General features: G+C 52.3%; 1 protein-coding gene across 1 annotated transcript; it reads left to right on the top strand.

The window, feature by feature from the left end:
* The first annotated feature begins 4,995 nt into the window (after nt 1-4,995).
* Nucleotides 4,996-12,538, top strand: SERPINE1 (serpin family E member 1). The gene is made up of 9 exons (XM_047714312.1): nt 4,996-5,158; nt 5,773-6,038; nt 6,643-6,876; nt 7,600-7,794; nt 8,391-8,589; nt 9,543-9,643; nt 9,760-9,846; nt 10,410-10,493; nt 10,827-12,538. Exons 2-9 carry the CDS (start codon nt 5,774-5,776, stop codon nt 10,862-10,864), a joined length of 1,203 nt encoding a protein of 400 aa, XP_047570268.1. The 5' UTR covers nt 4,996-5,158; nt 5,773; the 3' UTR covers nt 10,865-12,538.
* The last annotated feature ends 5,417 nt before the right edge of the window (nt 12,539-17,955 follow it).

Below are 17,955 nucleotides of genomic sequence, written 5' to 3'. Positions count from 1 at the left end.
AGCTGGATAATCCACATACGTGAGCAAAGAAAAATGGAAGGTGGCCCTGGGGTGCCCCTGGGGTGCCCCACAGGCCTGCACTGCTTCTTTCTGGCTGACACCATCAGACCCTGCGGTCACAACTACCCCAGCAATTGCACACCCCACCCTTCCCGGTTCATCAGACTTCCCCTTGGGGCCACACTGGGCCCCATTCGCTCCCTCTGCCTCTTTCCCCCAAGAGAGGAGGCTCACTTTTGCCTGGGGGATGTGGGGGTCTTGGTGTCATTGAACAGCGACATTATGAGAGAGCCCCCAAGAGGATACAGCCCCTTGGGGCCCTCCCAGGACATAAAAATCAATGAAACACGACGACAGCACAGTAGGCTTGCTGAGTACAGACATGACCGTGGGATGGGGGAAGTATGCCCAAGGGATGAAGAGTATGGGGACCCGACAAGGGACCGGGGACGTGGGTGGCAGAGAATGGGTCAAGAGGGCGGTCTCAAGAGTTGGTCAAGCTCTGTTGGATTTTTTTTTTTAATACAGATTTTTAAAAAGATTTTATTTATTCTTATTATTTATTTATTATTTATTTATTTATTTTTTAATTATATAGATCACAAGTAGGCAGAGAGGCAGGCAAAGAGAGAGAAGGGAGGAAGCAGGCTCCCTGATGAGCAGAGAGCCCTATGCTGGGCTCAAGCCCAGGACCTGAGATCATGACCCAAGCTGAAGGCAGAGGCTTTAACCCACTGAGCCACCCAGGCGCCCCAAGCTCTGCTGGATTTTTACCTTTTGCTAAAACAAAAATCTCCCCTCCTTCCCTGCATGCTCAGGGGTCAGGACAAGCGTTGAATGTCAGGAAGATCCATATGTGACCCCACAGCCCAGAGAGCAACATTTTCCTAAGACCTAAAATTGGCAAAACCAGCCAGAGGTTCCCCATCAGGCCGGGGGCGGCAGTGGGAAGATGTGGCCCAGAGTAGATGAGGGCAGCTGGCATTTGATGCCAACACTCGCCCCGGGCAAGGGAGGCGAACAGAACATCTGACATCAAGGAGCTCAAGTTGTATCAAGATTAACAGCTCAAGCTGTCCCAACCAAGCATGGCCGGCCGCCACTTAGTGAGAGCCTAGAACATGCCGCACGCTCACAAGCAATATTTCAAAAGGTGGGAGTCGTTCTCAGCCTCTCTATAAACTGTCATCTATACACCTATCTATGATAAAGAAGACTGAGGGGAGCCTGTGGGTGGCTCAGTGGTTTAAACCTCTGACTTCAGCTCAGGTCGTGATCCCAGGGTTCTGGGATGGAGACCCGAATCTGGCTCTCTGCTTAGTAGGGAGTCTGCTTCCCCCACGCCCCCGCCTGCCTCTCTGCCTACTTGTGATCTCTGTTTGTCAAATAAATAAATAAAATCTTAAAAACAAAAAAAAAGAAAAAGAAGACCGAAGCATCTAAGGTTAAGTTGTGCCTGAGGACACATAACCAGCAAGGTGTCAGATCCGCGTGTCCGGGTGGGTCTGTCCTTGGCCGTGACCGCTCTTCTCCCCCACTGGATGGTGCCGTGTGGCCTCACACACTTCACGCCCCCTCTGTAGACCGCAGGGCCCATGCCTGCAAATTTGAAGGACCAGACTAAATGGTTCCCAGTGTCCCCTACTCTGAAATACTGGGATAGAATTGCGGAAAAAAGCAGCCGCGGACAAGCAGGGCTGGGGCTAGGTGGCGGGTTGGGGCTTCTGCCTTCTTCAGGCCATAGGTTTATAGGAGTGTAAGGAAAGAAGGCCAGCAGTGGCCAGAGAGGGGGAGGGGGCTGTGGAGGCAGAGGAGGGGACATCGGGCATGGCACCTGTGTGAGAAGGCACCCTGGACACGCCAAGGAGTCATGTGCCTGTCGGGGTCCCAGGGGCATGATCTTAAGTGAGGAGAGGCCTGGAGACAGGCCACTCACCCCAGCTCACTCCGAGGAGAGGGGCAGCGCCAGGCTAGCCCAAACACAGGCTATTTTTGGCTTTGTGTTGTTTGGAAAGCAACCAGGCCAGAAATAGTGCTGTGAGTTAGAAGGACCCTGTCTTTCTCCCACCCCCGGCTCTCCCAGTGAAATCACCAAGAATCGGCAGGGCAGGCCCCAACATTCCAGGGAGCCTGTGTAACTGATAGGGGGCAGCGCTCTCCTCCCCACAGGAAGACTTGGAGCAGAGCATTTGACTGTAAAAGGGCTTCTGCAAGAGGAGAAGTCAGAGAAGGGGGGACTGAGTCAGAGCGGAAGAGAAAGAAAGGGGGAAAGTGGAAGAGATCTCCCGTGGCTAGAGTAGGAGTGGAAACCTGTTGAGGAAGGGTTGAACAGGGAAGTCAAGAAGAGGGAGTCCCAGGGGGAGAAAGGGAAAGTGAAAAAGCCAGTGGGGTGGTGGTGTTGGGAGAGGAAAGGGGAAGCAAAGAGGAAGAGAGGAGAGCAGGCCAGGGACAGCTGGAAGGCAGGAGGTGAGGGGTGCAGGGAAGACTCACTCCTCTGAGGCCAGAAGCTGGGGTCTGTGGGTGGGGGGTGGGGGACAGTCATGGAAAATGTGACTCTGGTCTAGTCACAAACCACCTGCTGGCGGACAGATGGCTACATCTTTCCCAGTTGGCTGGAACTGAAACTTCCCCTGAAATTCATAGTCTTATAACTCACCCTCTTATCTCTGACCCTCTGGGAATCAGAGATCAAGCAATTTCAAAAGCAGGGACTTTTCTCTTTCTGTCTGTTTGATCCTTTACAAAAGAGCTATGGCTTGAGCAAGGTCAAGGCTGTTCGCTTGGGCTTCAGGAAAAGGGGGTAAAGTGACGGCCCCTTGACTCAGGATGGATTCTGAGAAGGGTGTCACATGGATGTCTGCTGGGGGACAGCGGGGGGACCTAGCTGCACTGACACATGTGGAAGGTCTCCAGAGGGCAGACAGGGAGGAAGCAAGGCCTGACCACACAGAGGAGTGACAGTGACTTAGGTCAAGCCTGGGTTTGGTCATCTAGCAGCCCTAGCTCCTCAGAAAGTCAAAGGAAGAGTCAGAAACCCCAGCATAGGACCCAGTGACACTGGGCCTTGCCTCAGTTTCTAATTCACACCCATTCACACCCATGACTGACTTCGTAAAGTCAGCCCTCATACATTGCATCCCCGCTCTCCCCAGTGGGACACAGAGCTGCTCCCCTCCAGGCCTGGGAACAGAGGGTCTTTTCTGGAATGCCGTCAGGATCATCCTTCAGGTCCAGGAGCAGGGATGGAACCGGCCACTGCCCTGGCAGGACCCAAGCTGTCCACAGAAAACAGCAGGGACTTTTAGGCTAAGGCCTGGCTGGGCAAGGCCAGGCGAGGGACGATGGCTCCCGGTATGGCCAATGGAAGAAGGGAAGGAGGCTCAGCTCAAGGAGGCTACAGAGCACGGGCAGCAGGGTGCCCCCAGGGACCCCTTCCAGTCCCATCTCCAACCATTGCCCCGCTAGCTTGGGGCTTGGCCCTCCCACCCCTGACGCCCACGGCCCTGTCCCCCTCACCGTTATGCTCCCAGGGGTGGGGGGCGGGGCACTGGGGGCATTTCCTGGGGTAGGACATGGGCTGGGGGCTGCTCTTCTGTCTTCTCCCCTTGAGAGAGGTCAAGAGTAACCGCCCCCTTGTGCTTAACCACTCTCTCAGGGACTGCAAACCAGACCAGCAGAGGAGAAGGACATAAACAAGAAGTTACATGGAAACTGTCCTATACTGGAAAAGGATGGGTGATCCTAACTTTCCGACCGAGGTTTGCCCTTCTCTCCCTGCCGCCCCCTCCCCACCTAACTCCCAGGGGCAACGGAGAAAACAAACGAGGCGGGAGGCAGAGTACAAGTGGGGAGAGCCGTCCAGCTGTGGTTACCCTTGGCAGCTGCTTACTGAAAACATCCAAAACAAATACCCCGACACTTCCACCCACTCACACTTCCTGTGATTCTGCTATCGGATGTCTCCATGGATACTCCCAGTTGAACCCCACCACCTACACCCAGCAAGACAGTGCGTGGACCGGCAGGTCAAGGGCTTCATCTCCCCACCCAGCCACCCACTCTGCCTACAACAGCCTGGGCACGTGGCTGGAGCCCACTAAGCCCCCAGATGCCCGAGATCGGTCCCACACACCAGCCTCTGGCCAACTCCCATCCTCTCTAGGATTGTTCGGTCACTCCTCCACCTCCAAGCCCAGTGGCCTAAAGACGCACCCCACAAACAAAAGGCCACAAGTGGATTCTCTCACTGGCTGCTCCAGACACCTGAGGGTGTCTGCTTCTTAGGAAAGGATAAGCTGTAATTCTCCCCAGGCTCCAAATTCCTTGCCAAGGCTTTACCCCGTTAACCCCTGGTCCCTCTCACCTTCCATCACCCCACCCAGCACACTCAAACCCCCTCCAGACACAGCTGTTGGCACACAAGAGAGCCCAGGGGGCACCTCGAGAGTCTGGACACGTGGGAGAGTCAGTTGTGTATCATCGACGGGCTGGCGGGCCCCCGGCAGGGAAGAGGAAAAAAGACGGAAGGGAGTCCTCTGTGTGCTCATGTCCTAGACAATCAAAACCCAGACAATCACATGGCGCGCTCCGTGCCCTCTGGCCGCTGGGATGAGGCCAAGAGGAGGGAGGCAACCCGTTTCTCCGAAAGAAAAGGAAGGAATGTAAACTGTTTCTCCCGTGCAGGTCATTGCAAACACGGGGTCTTTGGGGCCGTCTGGCCCTGCCAAGGGTCAAGCTAGCAGATCATCTCAAAAGAGAAGGGCACAGGCAGAGGGGGGCAAGTCCAGGGAAGCCCTTGGGCCAAGACAAGTAGGGTTTGCTCAGTTGTTCCTGACCCCACTCACACACGTACACACACACAGTAGCACGCACACACATGCCTCAGCGAGTTTGGCAGAGGGAGGTGCAGAGGGGGCCTGGCCGGACTTCCAGATCCAGAAAGTGGGTGGGGCTTAGCCATGAGTTCATCTATTTCCTGCCCACAGTGGTATAAAGGGAGGTAGCAGGCTGCCGAGGAACACAGCTGCGTCCGGCTGCGGGGCCACGAGCACTGTCAGGGGAGCCACACCCCCTCTGGCAGCAGCAGAATCGCCACTGTCAGCAGCAGCAGCAGCAGCAGGACAGACCAGCAATCACAAGGCACCTTTGAGAACTTCAGGTAAGAGAGAAAAAAAACCATACCTCTCCGTCTCTTCCTCGGATTGCGAAACGCCTCCCACGAAATGCCTTCCATCCACAATCCCCGCTTTTCCTCTTTTCTCTCCACTGGAAACCTGCCGATCTGAGTTGATGTACGGTGGCGGGGCCGGACCCACAACCCCACCGCCCGGAAACAAGGGCCTGGATTCTCTGTCCTTCTGCATGAGGACTCCCTGCCCTCATCTGGGAAGGGGCTTTTCATGCCTGCTAACTTGAATGAATGAATAGTGGTGAAAACATTAGAAGAGAATCAAAAACATTATGCAAATCAAAGGCAGTATTATAATTTAGCCTTTTGCCCTCCCCGCCCCCCCCAAAAGGAGAGACACTGCAGGGTGCTGCTAGGGAGCTGCTGGAGTCCCACAGGGAGAACCACACCTGGGACTCCGTGGGGCTGAGACGGAGGGTAAAGGCTCAGAATCGGGCCCTCAGGGTCTCTTCCTTGTGTTCACGCATCACCCGCCCATGGCAAACACAGGGAGCCTGGCCCCTGGCAGGGGGGCCCATCTCCCCGCCCCACCCACCCCTCTTCCAGAACTCTCCCCTCACCAGATTCTTTTCCGCTTGCTCTAGGATGCAGATGTCTACAGTCTGCCTTGCCCTGGGCCTGGCCCTTGTCTTTGGTGAAGCATCGGCCTCCTACCTCCACGAGACTCGGGCAGCGGAACTGGCCACAGACTTCGGAGTGAAAGTGTTTAAGCAGGTGGCACAGGCCTCCAAGGACCGCAACATGGTTTTCTCCCCCTATGGGGTGGCCTCTGTCCTGGCCATGTTGCAGCTGACCACAGCAGGAGAGACCCGGCAGCAAATCCAAGAGGCCATGCGGTTCCAGATTGATGGTGAGAGATGGGGCAGAGCGGGGGGCGGGCGGGTGCTCACCCTGTCTTCTCAGGACAGGGGCGTCACCAACCAGAAGCAGGGGGATGGCCAGCCCCAGCTGAGCCGAGTCACCTCCTGTGCCCCATTTCCCTGGACACCCTGTGTCATGGGGCCGAGTCGGTCACCGGGAGTACGGGTCAGGGGATGTGGCTTATTAACTGCACGGCCTTCATCCCCTGTGGACCTGTTTCCTCATCTGCAAAATAGGGACAAGAAAATTATCTCCCACACAGAGCTGCCGTGAGGGTTCAATCGAATTGTGCGGGTGAAACGCTTCTCATCGCTATTATGCCGATAAGAAAAAAATGTAGGGTTCATGACCTAAAAGGAGAGAAAGATATTCGAACCCACAAAAGGGTGGGGACCTGAGATTTTTGAGGAGAAGAGGGAGATGAAGAAGAGATTAAGATTTGGAAGGATAATTCCCTCCAGAGGTCCCCAGGAAGCAGAAGAGCCCCATTCAGACGGGCGGGATTGGGCCTCTCTCGTGGGGAAACTTGGCCCAAAGGGGCGCCCTTGGCTTAACATAAGCTGATGTGTCCTCTCTGTCCTGTCCGGGCACAGAGAAGGGCATGGCACCTGCCCTCCGCCAGCTATACAAGGAACTCATGGGGCCGTGGAACAAGGATGACATCAGCACAGCAGACGCCATCTTCGTCCAGCGGGATCTGAAGCTGGTTCACGGCTTCATGCCCTACTTCTTCAGGCTGTTCCGAACCACAGTCAAGCAGGTGGACTTCTCAGAGGTGGAGAGAGCCAGGTTCATCGTCAACGACTGGGTGAAGCGACACACAAAAGGTGAGCTGGCAGGGACAGGGGGCTGGGCCTGAGGGCCGCAGAGGAAACAGATCCCCAGCAGCCCAGTCTCTCCTTGCCAGCGTGCTCTTCTCTGTAGACGGGTCAGGCGCTGGTTCTTAGAGAAGAACCAGAGCATCTCTGTTTCCATAAGTAGGCCCTCTAAGGGTGCTCAAAAGGGCTGTGAGATGTCATAAGAACGGTCATGAGCGGGACTCCTGGGTGGCTCAGTGGGTTAAGCCCCTGCCTTCGGCTCAGGTCATGATCTCAGGGTCCTGGGATTGAGTCCCGCATCGGGCTCTCTACTCAGCAGGGAGACTGCTTCCCTCTCTCTCTCTCTCTCTGCCTGCCTCTCTGTCTACTTGTGATCTCTCTCTGTCAAATAAATAAATAAATTCTTAAAAAAAAAAAAAGAACGGTAATGAGCACAAGAACACAGCTCTCCCAGACTACAGCTTAGGGAGAAAAGCAAGGGAAAAGCCAAAGTTAGGGAAGACTTCTCTCTGAGTCTGATCCCAGATGGGATCCCAGCAGCAGAGCGTGTGCTGGGCGGGAAGCTCTCCCGAGACTCCTAGGAAGACAGAACAGGTGGAACATAGCTAGCCCTGCTCACTCACACCCCTAGTCTGCCTCAAAGACACACATCCAATCTGAGGACTGAAGGAAACCTGCTAATAGGACTGAAACCTATCTGACCCCATCACCGCTTACCTGGCTTTCTCGCAGGCATGATTGGCGACCTGCTGGGCAGAGGGACTGTGGACCAGCTGACGCGCCTGATGCTGGTGAATGCCCTCTACTTCAACGGCCAGTGGAAGACCCCCTTCCCCAAGTCAGGCACCCACCACCGCCTCTTCCACAAATCTGATGGCAGCACCGTCTCTGTGCCCATGATGGCTCAGACCAACAAGTTCAACTACAGTAAGTTCAAGACCTTCTTCCAAAAGTCCCAGCACTACTATACCTCATCCCCCCAGGGGGATCCCCTCCCAGGGAGGAGAAAGTCCCGAATATAGCCCAGCTTTGCCAAAGACTCCTCAAGCAGGAGCTGTTGGGATAGCGGGAGCAGCCAAATGTAGCTTTAGCTCATGCAAGACAAAGCTGACATCCAGAAAGTCCCTCCAGCCCACATATGACCGCCTGATCTCTGTCTCCAGTCGAATGTTTCTAGTATGATTACAAAGGGGGGCTCACAAATCCTCCAGGGGGAAGGCCTGTACAGATGGACGTTGAGCTGAAGGAGAAAAGAATGAGGATGAATTAGTGGTTGGGTGTGGGGGACACGGGAGTGAAGGCCAAGAAGCCCAAAAGGAGACAGGGTAACCAGATGACACTGAATTAGCAGAAGAGGAGGGAAATGGGGATTAAAAACTTTGACTGGGGGAGCCTCCAAAGCCCAGTAGAAAGCTGGCTTCCAGAAAGAGCAGAAGAGACCAAACTCGTTGAAAACCCAGTGCTGGGTGAGAACCAACAAAAGCAGAAGCCATTATCAGTGCGCCAATCCGGTGTCTTCGCAGCCGAGTTTTCTACCCCCGATGGCCATTATTACGACATCCTGGAACTGCCCTATCACGGAGACACGCTCAGCATGTTCATTGCTGCTCCCTATGAAAAAGACGTGCCTCTTTCTGCCCTCACCAACATCCTGGATGCCCAGCTCATCAGCCAGTGGAAAGGGAATATGACCAGACGGCTCCGCCTCCTGGTTCTGCCCAAGTAAGTCACCTCTTGCTCTCACCACCGTTGCCAATCCTTCCCCAAACCCCCTCTATGTGCCCCCTCCCCTCCCCCAGGGCTCCCTGAAAGGCCCACCTCCAGTTTCCCAGATGTGACATTTGCAGGGCAGGGACATGTGTGGGAAGCTGATGGGAAACACTCTGGCCTGGGTTTGATTAAGATTCCGCTCATCCTCCCATCTCCTGTTTCCACTGGAGGGCGGCGGGGAGTCTTTCTAGACCGTGCCCCCACCCTGCCCACCCTCAGCATACCAGGCCAAAGCCAGCCGAAGGAAGAGCCAGAGAAATGGTGGAGGTGGGGGGCCAGATCGGCCTTTGAAAGACCCTTTCCCACCCCCCTCGGCTCAAGTCAACATCCAAACAATGGAGACAAAAGGAGCCCGAGCAGCTTCTAGCTGGCTTCTAACAAAGGAGATTTTAAAAATCCTTCTGCAGAAGCACAGAGGGTGGAGAAAGCTGAGGCTGGGTCATTCCGGAATTGTAGGGAAGCCTCCCACTGCACTGACCCCAAATTTCCAGATGCTGTAATTCCAGGCTTGGGGAAAGGGGAGAATTTTGCTGGTTTGAATGCTCGTGCCCCGCCCCCGCCCCCATCCTTATAAAGTGAAACCCAGAGGGAATGAGAGCCCTGATGGGAAGCAGGGGGACCCCAGAGCTGGAGTCCTCTTCAGAATTAGCTCCCCGGAACACAGTCTACAGACCAGGTTCCGGCAGAGGAGGCGGGAGGCGGCGGGGAGATGGCAGACAATATTCATTGTTCATTTCTATTAGACCTTCCACACAGATTTGAAAAGACCAGCCTCCCTCCACTTTCACATCTGTCCCCATCCTGTTGGGCCGCCAGCCAGGCCCGGAGGGGGCTACACTGGCAGGGACTGGGAGAAGCTACAAGGGGAGGCCCGAGCCTGAGATGTTTCCTGCTCCTGTTTCCAGGTTCTCCCTGGAGAGCGAAGTCAACCTCCGGGGACCCCTGGAGAACTTGGGGATGACTGACATGTTCAGGCCAAACCAGGCAGACTTCTCCAGTCTTTCAGGTAGGAGATTTTCCTTCCGCTTTCTTCCGCTGGCAGACTGTGGGGCCCCAAGGGGACAAAGGGGTGTGTCTCTGAGAACCCCAACTGATCTGCCCTGGGATGCGCTTGTGTTTCAGATCAAGAGGCACTGTACGTGTCCCAGGCGCTGCAGAAAGTAAAGATCGAGGTGAACGAGAGTGGCACGGTGGCGTCCTCCTCTACAGGTGAGTCAGGCTCAGGTGAGGCCTGGGGGGTCTCCGCCCAAGGCTTCCAGGAGGGGCCTACATCTGGGGCGAACCCCGTGGCCCTGCTCTACCAGGCTCCCCTCATGGAGTGGCACCCCCCTCCTCGCCCTGATGCCAAGGGCATCGCCCCGACCCCAACAGAGTTTCTCAGCCTAGAAATTGGGCCCACTTGGCCTTGGAGCCCAGTCCCTGACCCGACGGCTCCAGAGGTCCCCCGAAGGTGAAAAGCACACCCCCCCACCCCGCAAAGGAAGCCTGGCTTCTTCTCCCAGTGGCTGGTCAGCTTAAGGAACTTGCTCACCAAAACGCTCTACAAAGGCTTACATAAATGGTTGTTTGTGAGGAGCTGACAGGTCTCGGCGAAACTCCTGGAGGCCACCAGGCCTCTGAGGACTTCCCTCAACTGTTAAGGCTCACAGCCAAGCCTCCTAGACAACCCCCAGGGCTACCATCAGAAGGCTGGTGTCAGGGCATCCCTGCTGATCAGTCTAGGCGCCAGCGCCCAGTCCCTCTGTTCTAGAACCTTGTTCCTTCTCTCTTAGCCATCATCGTCTCAGCCCGAATGGCCCCCGAGGAGATCATCATGGACAGACCCTTCCTCTTCGTGGTGCGGCACAACCCCACAGGTGAGCCGAGGCCGCGATGTGCCCGGCCCCCCGCCCCCACCCCATCTTCTCGCCTCAGGCACCAGTCTAGACAGGTGTAGACACTCCCTCCTACCCCGGGAGGACTCCAGACAAAGAATCCAGAGCTCTGGTTCACCTCCTCCATTCAGGGACAACGCTCTGTCACCAACAGAGCACCGTGCCAGGACCCCAGCCCTAGCTTAGTCACAACAGCAGCTGTGACTCCTGACAGCTCACTCACGTTCTCACATCTCGGTTCATCCATAAACATGGGGCTGCGTGAGCCGGGCCTTTTCTTCCCGTTCTCATCTCCCACGCATCTTCCATCCTCAGGAACGGTTCTTTTCATGGGCCAAGTGATGGAACCCTGACCACGAGAACAGCAGCCCTCATCTGGGACAGAACTGGAGATACAGCCAAGAAGAAGGAACTCTAAAGGAAAAAAAATATATTTTAATTAATTTTTCTGGAGAAAAAGAAGGCATTTGCCCTTTAGGGAAAAACAAAACAAAACAAAACAAAAAACGAAAAAAGGTAAATCTTTCGAATCTGCATCCCAGACCTCAGCCTCTCCCAGGAATGGAGAAGAGGACCTTTCAGTAAAACTCCACGGTGGAGCCCCCCGGAGAGACCTCCGAAGCACAGCTGGGTCTCCACACCAGACTGTAAACCTCGGACAACCACTGGCGCAGCTGCTCTGCCCATCTGGGTCTGCAGACCTGGACCCCGCCGAGACCCCGGCAGGATGGCACCCCAAGGCTTGCGGGAGCTTTTGTGTGCTTGGTGGAAACGATTTGTGTTCCAGGCACGTAGCTGTCACTCTTGCACTGTCTGCCACTGCTGAGGAGGCTGGCGGCGGGCCAAAGAAGGCCAGTGGGAGAGGCACCCTTTCTGTTCGAGGTCTACGCCGCCCCAGATCGGAGGGTCTCGCGGCCCTGGGTGGAGACCCGCCCTGACCTGGCCATCGCCCTCCCCAGAAACAGTGTGCATATATTATTTTGGAGTGTAGGTGACTTGTTTACTCATAGGAGCAGGTTTCTGCTTCCCACTAACTTCATTTTGCAGGAATGGAGGAAGAGAAGTGAGATGCGTGCCTGGTTCTTGGCTCTAATCTCCCGGTGGGGAGGGTGGGATGCCAGGGGTGTGCTTGGGTATTTAATCACATCCTTGTCCTTGTGTGCTTGTGAGAGAGAAAGAGGACCCTCAAGAAAAACGTAGTCTATGAATTTGCTTCTCATGTTCCCTGGTGGTCTGTGTCTTGCCTCTCAGGAGTCTGGCCCCTTGACTAGCTGCCCCTCTGGGCGGCAAGCGTGGCGGGGCCCACACTGCCCCCTTGTGGCTTCCTGAGCCCCGTGGTTCCTCTCCCGTCCTGGCCCTACCACTCGATGGCGAAGACCCCCGCCAAGATGATCTAACTTTAGGGACCAAAAGGATTAGGTGGGTCAGAGATATTACAGCGAGGACAGCGTGCTTTCAAAATTTTCCAATATATTTAGGAACAGGAGAGCAAGGGGCTGCACGACCTAACAGGACAGAACTTTCCCCAATTACAGGGTGATTCACAGCCGCATTGGTGACTCACTTCGATGTGTCATTTCCGGCTGCTGTGTGCGAGCAGTGGACACGTGAGAGAGGGGGAGAGAGATTGAGAGAGAGAGAGGAGAATGAGAGAGACCACGAGCTCGGACTTAACTACCCTAGCTAGATAATCTTTCTGAAAGCCAACGAGCTGGGGGCATGGTATGAAGACCCAGTTTGTTGAAGAATTGCACATAGATGTTGAATGAATGAATGTAACCCAAACAGGACCCTAACTGCCTCCCCCACAACCCCTCCCCATGCTCTTCAGTGAAAAATCTTTGTTCTTTGTTTGTTTGTTTCTCTTAATGCACTGGACAGTGACAGCTACACACAGTCCCCATAAGGATACCCAAGTGTGGGGTCCAACATTCTTGAAGTTGTGTTGAATCATATGCTTTTTTCACTTTTGATATATAAACAAGTAAAATATTTTTTAAAAATAATAAAATAAGTTAATTAAAATATTCCAAAAGAGTCCCTGTCTTTACTTCCCACGTTTCACGTGGTAGAAAATCAGAATCCCATCATCCACAGACTTCTCCAGTAAAGGGGATCTTTATGAAACGTATGCCCACAAGCCCAAGGCACAAAGACCTGCCCTGGGCGAGTCCATGGGGCTGACCACTGGGCCTCTGCAAGAAGGCGCACATGGTAGGGCATAATTCTCCCCCTGGGCGTCACCCTCTAAAAGGAAAGAGGGGTCCCCCCAACACCTTCCACCTGCCCTGTCACCTGCTCGTGTTCACTGTCCCTGGGGGTTCCCATCTCGGTTCATGCCATTGCCTTCCTTGCCAAAAGCCCTTACCCCTGCACAAACCACATTCCCCACTTCTCAAAACCCAGACCAAGCCCGGTTCCTTGACCTGGCACTCCCCACAGGTGACCTGGTCCAGACCATCACTCTCTTCCTGCCATTTAGCAAGATTTCTTTTTCCGGCCGTGTAACAGTGCTCGTATTCATGTGTGCTCTTTAGCTCTGAGTGTGCCATCCCCATGTACAGATCGGGTTCCTCTGGAAACAAGGCTCTTTTGTGATATAGACTCTTAATATCCTCCTTAAAACGACATCCTGGAAAGTCTTTTATTCTGTTCCTCTAGTCTCTTGAAGGCTCTTGCCAGGGGACATACCTCCCCCAATTAGTTTCTGTTCATATCTTCAAAAAAATAATCTTTTAAGCTGAAAAAAAAAAAAAAAACAACAAAAAAACAAGAACTAGCTGTCGGAATTGTACGCTGTCCAGCTCCAGAACCCTAAAGACAGGCGTGATAGATCAGCCCCCTGGAAACCTAGGTCTTTTCTCTCTCTCTCTCTCTTTTTAATTTTTATTTATTTTAAGGAATCTCTGTGACCAGCGTGGGGCTTGAACTTAAGAAGTCGTGATCGAGAGAGAGTCCAGACTGAGCCAGTCCCTAGGTCTTGTCTTTTTTTTTTTTTTTAAGATTTTTTAGAATTTATTTGACAGGCAGAGATCACAAGCAAGCAGAGAGGCAGGCAGAGACAGGGGGAGGAAGTAGGCTCCCTGCTGAGCAGAGAGCCCGATGCGGGGCTCGATCCCAGGACCCTGAGATCATGACCTGAGCTGAAGGCAGAGGCTTTAACCCACGGAGCCTCCCAGGCACCCTCGTAGGTCTTGTCTTAATAGGAACTGATTACCACCTGCGGGCTTGTTCAAAATGCCCTCTAACAGTTACTAGGCAGTAAGTTCTCCATCACTGGGAGGGTTTAAAGACAGCCAGGATGACCTCTTGGTGGCGCTAGCTTCTGCAGACAGGGTATACTTTTTAAAACGTATGTTTTAATCGAAATTTAATTTTAGGTGTCAGGTGACTTGTGTAAGGGATACCAAACACAAGCTCATAGGAAGACACCCAGTTTGGAAGGTAAAAATAGGAACTTAATTGGTCCCCAGTTTCTTCGGTGTTCTTTTAGAATTGCGCTAAGCATTTATAAGCATATTTAAAATATTCTTCTCTTTCACACAAATGAGATCATTACACACGCACACACACACACACAGAGTGTTCAGCAACTTGCTTTATTTACCCAATGATACAGCCTACACACCTGTCCCTCATCCCCTTTACCAGTTGCATATATAGACGAACTATAATTCCTAAACCCCCGTTGATGGATTTTGGTGGTTCCATGGTTTTATTCTTATTTTTGTTACCAGCAAGGTTGGGATGCACATGCATCCCAGTGCACGTGTGTTCATGTGTCCATAGGATAGTTTCCTAACAGCGGGACTAAGGATCTTTCAAGAACCTCTCAACCCTGCAGTCATGTGACTCTGGTAATACAAACATTCTCAAAAGGCACAGACAGTCAAAAGTGATCATTCTGCCTGGTTGGAATCTTACTTCTTCTCAAGCTTAAATAAGCCTTCACAACTTTCCTAAATAAGCCCACTGGTATAAATAAAGATAGATTTCAGGCCCTGAACTAAAGGAACCTTCACATTATAATTTTCTCTAAATTGTGTTAGACTTCTTGGAGTGAGTTTAGATTATGATGTTAATCCAGAAAGGGCGTTCATTCAGCCTACTCACTCCCCAATCATTCAACATTTGCTAAAGGGCTTCTCCCTGACCCTATCGTTCCTGTTTCTCTCTAGAGGGACAGTTAGGGACCTCCTTGGGTGCCTCCAACATGGTGCTCTAAGATGTTCAAAGGGGATGTGGTTGTTTGGCACCTTCTCCTTATGGATTCTTGTCTTTTTTTTTTTTTTTAAGATCTTATTTATTTATTTGACAGAGATCACAAGTAGGCAGAGAGGCAGGCAGAGAGAGAAGGGGAAGCAGGCTCCCCACCAAGCAGAGAGCTGGATGCAGGGCTCAATCCCAGGACCCTGAGATCATGACCTGAGCTGAAGGCAGAGGCTTTAACCCACTGAGCTACCCAGGCGCCCTGGATTCTTGTGTTTGGATTTGTCATTTTTTCAGGCTTTCTCTTCTCCTAAGGGTCCCTAGAGTATGAGGGGCCCCAAAGCCCAGTCAAGCCTGGTCTTCCTCTCTCCTTAGAAAGCCAATGGATTAACTATACTGGAATTAAAATGTAAATTTTGGAAGGAGGGAAGGAAGGAAGGAGATGGAGGGAAGGATGGGGGAAAGGAAAGGAGGCCCATGAAGCTACTCTTAGCTTCCGAAAGGTGCTCTCAACCTCCGTAAGCACTCCTTCTTTCCTTTCCAATTCTCTGGTGAGCTCTGTGGGACCAAGATGGACTAGAAACTCATCACAGAACTAGGGAAAGGGAGCCATAGAGGCCACTTGGCCTGCTTCTAACTGGCTCAGACCAGAGATGCCCAAGCTAGACGTGGCCTGGTCCAGTTCATGAGATCACTGAGATTTGTAGCCAGAACTTAAGCTTGTGCTAAAGTATTCCTTTTCCTGCAAGCATACTTCCTTCCCTTTGGGGCTGTAGCAGGGAGCTGGAGTCATGACGGTAATGGCCCAAGAATGCAAGGGTGCAGGGACTCAGATAGATCTTCTGTCCTCCTTACCTCCTGAAAATAAGACCGATTCCATGCACTGGCCTGATTGTGGAGGATTTACCCATCGGTAACAGCTTTGCTCAGAAACCGAGAGCATCTCAAAAAGCAGAGCAAGTTAGCCTGGTTTGACAGGGTACAGTTCAAAAAACCATCCATCCCTGCTGAGAAGTCTCAGAAGAGAAGGGTTCATCAGAAGGCCTCACCCCCGCAGAAAGAGTTTTCTCCGGGAGGTGCCCTATTTAACTGTGCCCTCTGCTTTTCTCAGATATTTTGGGGACAGAGATGATGATGAGCCCCTCACAGTACAAAGCCTGCCCGCCCCTGCCTGGCTTCACCCGGGGCCCCCCTCCTCCACCCCTCCAAATCTCTCTTCCTCCATCTCTTTAGAAATGAAAAGCCAACAAGATCTGCTTCCAGCCATCATTACTGCACATTTCTTATAAACCTCACACAGTGGAATTATTTATCTGCCCACGTGTGGGCAATGAGTATGACTCATTCTGTAAATCCCTCCATGGTAAAAATATTCCATCAGAATGAAACTTGTCAAGGAGACACCATCTGTTTTCCAAGCCACTCTTTTTTTTTTTTTTTAGGTGGTTCCTCAAGTAAGTTTCGTTGTAATAGTAGCAAATGCTTATGTCGAGATAAGGAAACCAGGCAGAGAGGGGTGGAGAAACTTGTCATTGTTATTATTATTACTATTATTATTATTATTATTATTATTATTATTACTATGATTACATAACAGCCCAAATGTCTCTGTGCTCTTTGTTACACTGTGCCGTCCCTCTCAGTGGCATTTTCGAACACAGGTCTCCCTGCCCCCACGTGCCAGCCACCAGCACTCCCTTACACCTTGGCCTTCAACCTGCACACCCCCGTCCTACCACCACAGAGCCATTTCCTTTACTCCCTAGCCACCAGATGTCGCTTTGACTCCAGTGGAAAGCTCTTCTTGAAGCAAAGCAGCTGTAGCTTCTGCCCAAATCTGGCCAAGTTTGAACCCCATACGATTTAACAAGTATTTATTTAAAAGCTTAACTTGATGGGGCGCCTGGGTGGCTCAGTGGGTTAAGCCGCTGCCTTCGGCTCAGGTCATGATCTCAGAGTCCTGGGATCGAGCCCCACATCGGGCTCTCTGCTCAGCAGGGAGCCTGCTTCCTCCTCTCTCTCTGCCTGCCTCTCTGCCTGCTTGTGACCTCTCTGTCAAATAAATAAATAAAATCTTAAAAAAAAATAAAAAATAAAAAAAAAATAAAAGCTTAACTTGATACTGGATACTGTGAAGCCCTTTTAAAAAGCATAAGTGATCTTTCTTACTATCTTATCTAAGGAGAGTAGACGCCAAAAAGCTGAAATGCTACGTGAGTCCCTGCCAAAGATGGTTGAAGGGAACACTGTCAAAATGATCGCAGGGGCCTACATAGGAGGATAAGCCTCACCAGGAGTGGGCGCTTGATGGAAACTTACAGGATGAAAGCTTACAGAAGGGATAAGGTGGGCTTGGGTCTGTGGGGCAGGAATGGTAGCACATTTCAGAAAACAGCGTGAATGAAATGACAAAGGAACAGTGTTATCAAGTCACGTTCAAGGCACACACCTGAGGAGGAAGTCCCAGGTCACCAGGCTGGCCTTCAGACTGCTCCCTCTCTCCTCTGATAACCCAGCCAGTCAATTCTCCCCCTCTTTGAAACACCCTCTCCTGATCTAGTCAGGCAAGTCTGGCCTCTGTCTTTTGAAACAACCATGCTTTCTTGTTATCCTTCATGTCCCAGGATTATAGTCTGCAAGACTACAAAAAGGTTGTGACATTGACCAAATGTCACATTTGGCTTTTGGGAAGCCAAAAGATGGGAAACCAAAGGTTCCCACCTTCAGAGGAACACAAAGGAAAGATGTCAGTGAAGCTTGATGATGTCAGAGATGACGATGGAATTTTCTTTTTTTAAAAAAATTTTTATTGGGGTGCCTGGGTGGCTCAGCGGGTGAAAGCCTCTGCCTTCAGCTCAGGTCATGATCTCAGGGTCCTGGGATCCGGCCCTGCATTGGGCTCTCTGATCAGGAGGGAGCCTGCTTCCCCTCTCTCTCTCTCTGCCTGCCTCTCTGCCTACTTGTGATCTCTGTCTTTTTAAAAAATTTTATTTATTTATTTGAGAGAGAGAGAGAGCAAGAGAGCACAAGCAGGGGGAGCTGCAGAGGGACAAGGAGAAGCAGGCTTCCTGCTGAAGAAGCCCAATGTGGGGCTCGATCCCAGGACTCCGGGATCATAACCTGAGCCGAAGGCAGATGTTCAGCCAACTGAGCCACCCAGGCGCCCCAACAATGGAATTTTTGAGCAGGGGATCCCGTGTACATTTATTCAACCAATGTTGGGTATCTGCTGCTG

The sequence above is a fragment of the Lutra lutra genome, chromosome 18 (assembly GCF_902655055.1).
Source record: "Lutra lutra chromosome 18, mLutLut1.2, whole genome shotgun sequence".
Taxonomy (NCBI): Eukaryota; Metazoa; Chordata; class Mammalia; order Carnivora; family Mustelidae; genus Lutra; species Lutra lutra.
This window is presented reverse-complemented; position numbering and strand designations above follow the sequence as displayed.

Bases quoted from the DNA above. Each gene is read 5' to 3' on its own strand.
- SERPINE1 (XM_047714312.1), top strand. From the start codon at position 5,774: ATGCAGATGTCTACAGTCTGCCTTGCCCTGGGCCTGGCCCTTGTCTTT. The intron at 7,795-8,390 runs GTAAGTTCAAGA...GTGTCTTCGCAG, and splicing joins GACCAACAAGTTCAACTACA to CCGAGTTTTCTACCCCCGAT. The intron at 9,644-9,759 runs GTAGGAGATTTT...CTTGTGTTTCAG, and splicing joins AGACTTCTCCAGTCTTTCAG to ATCAAGAGGCACTGTACGTG.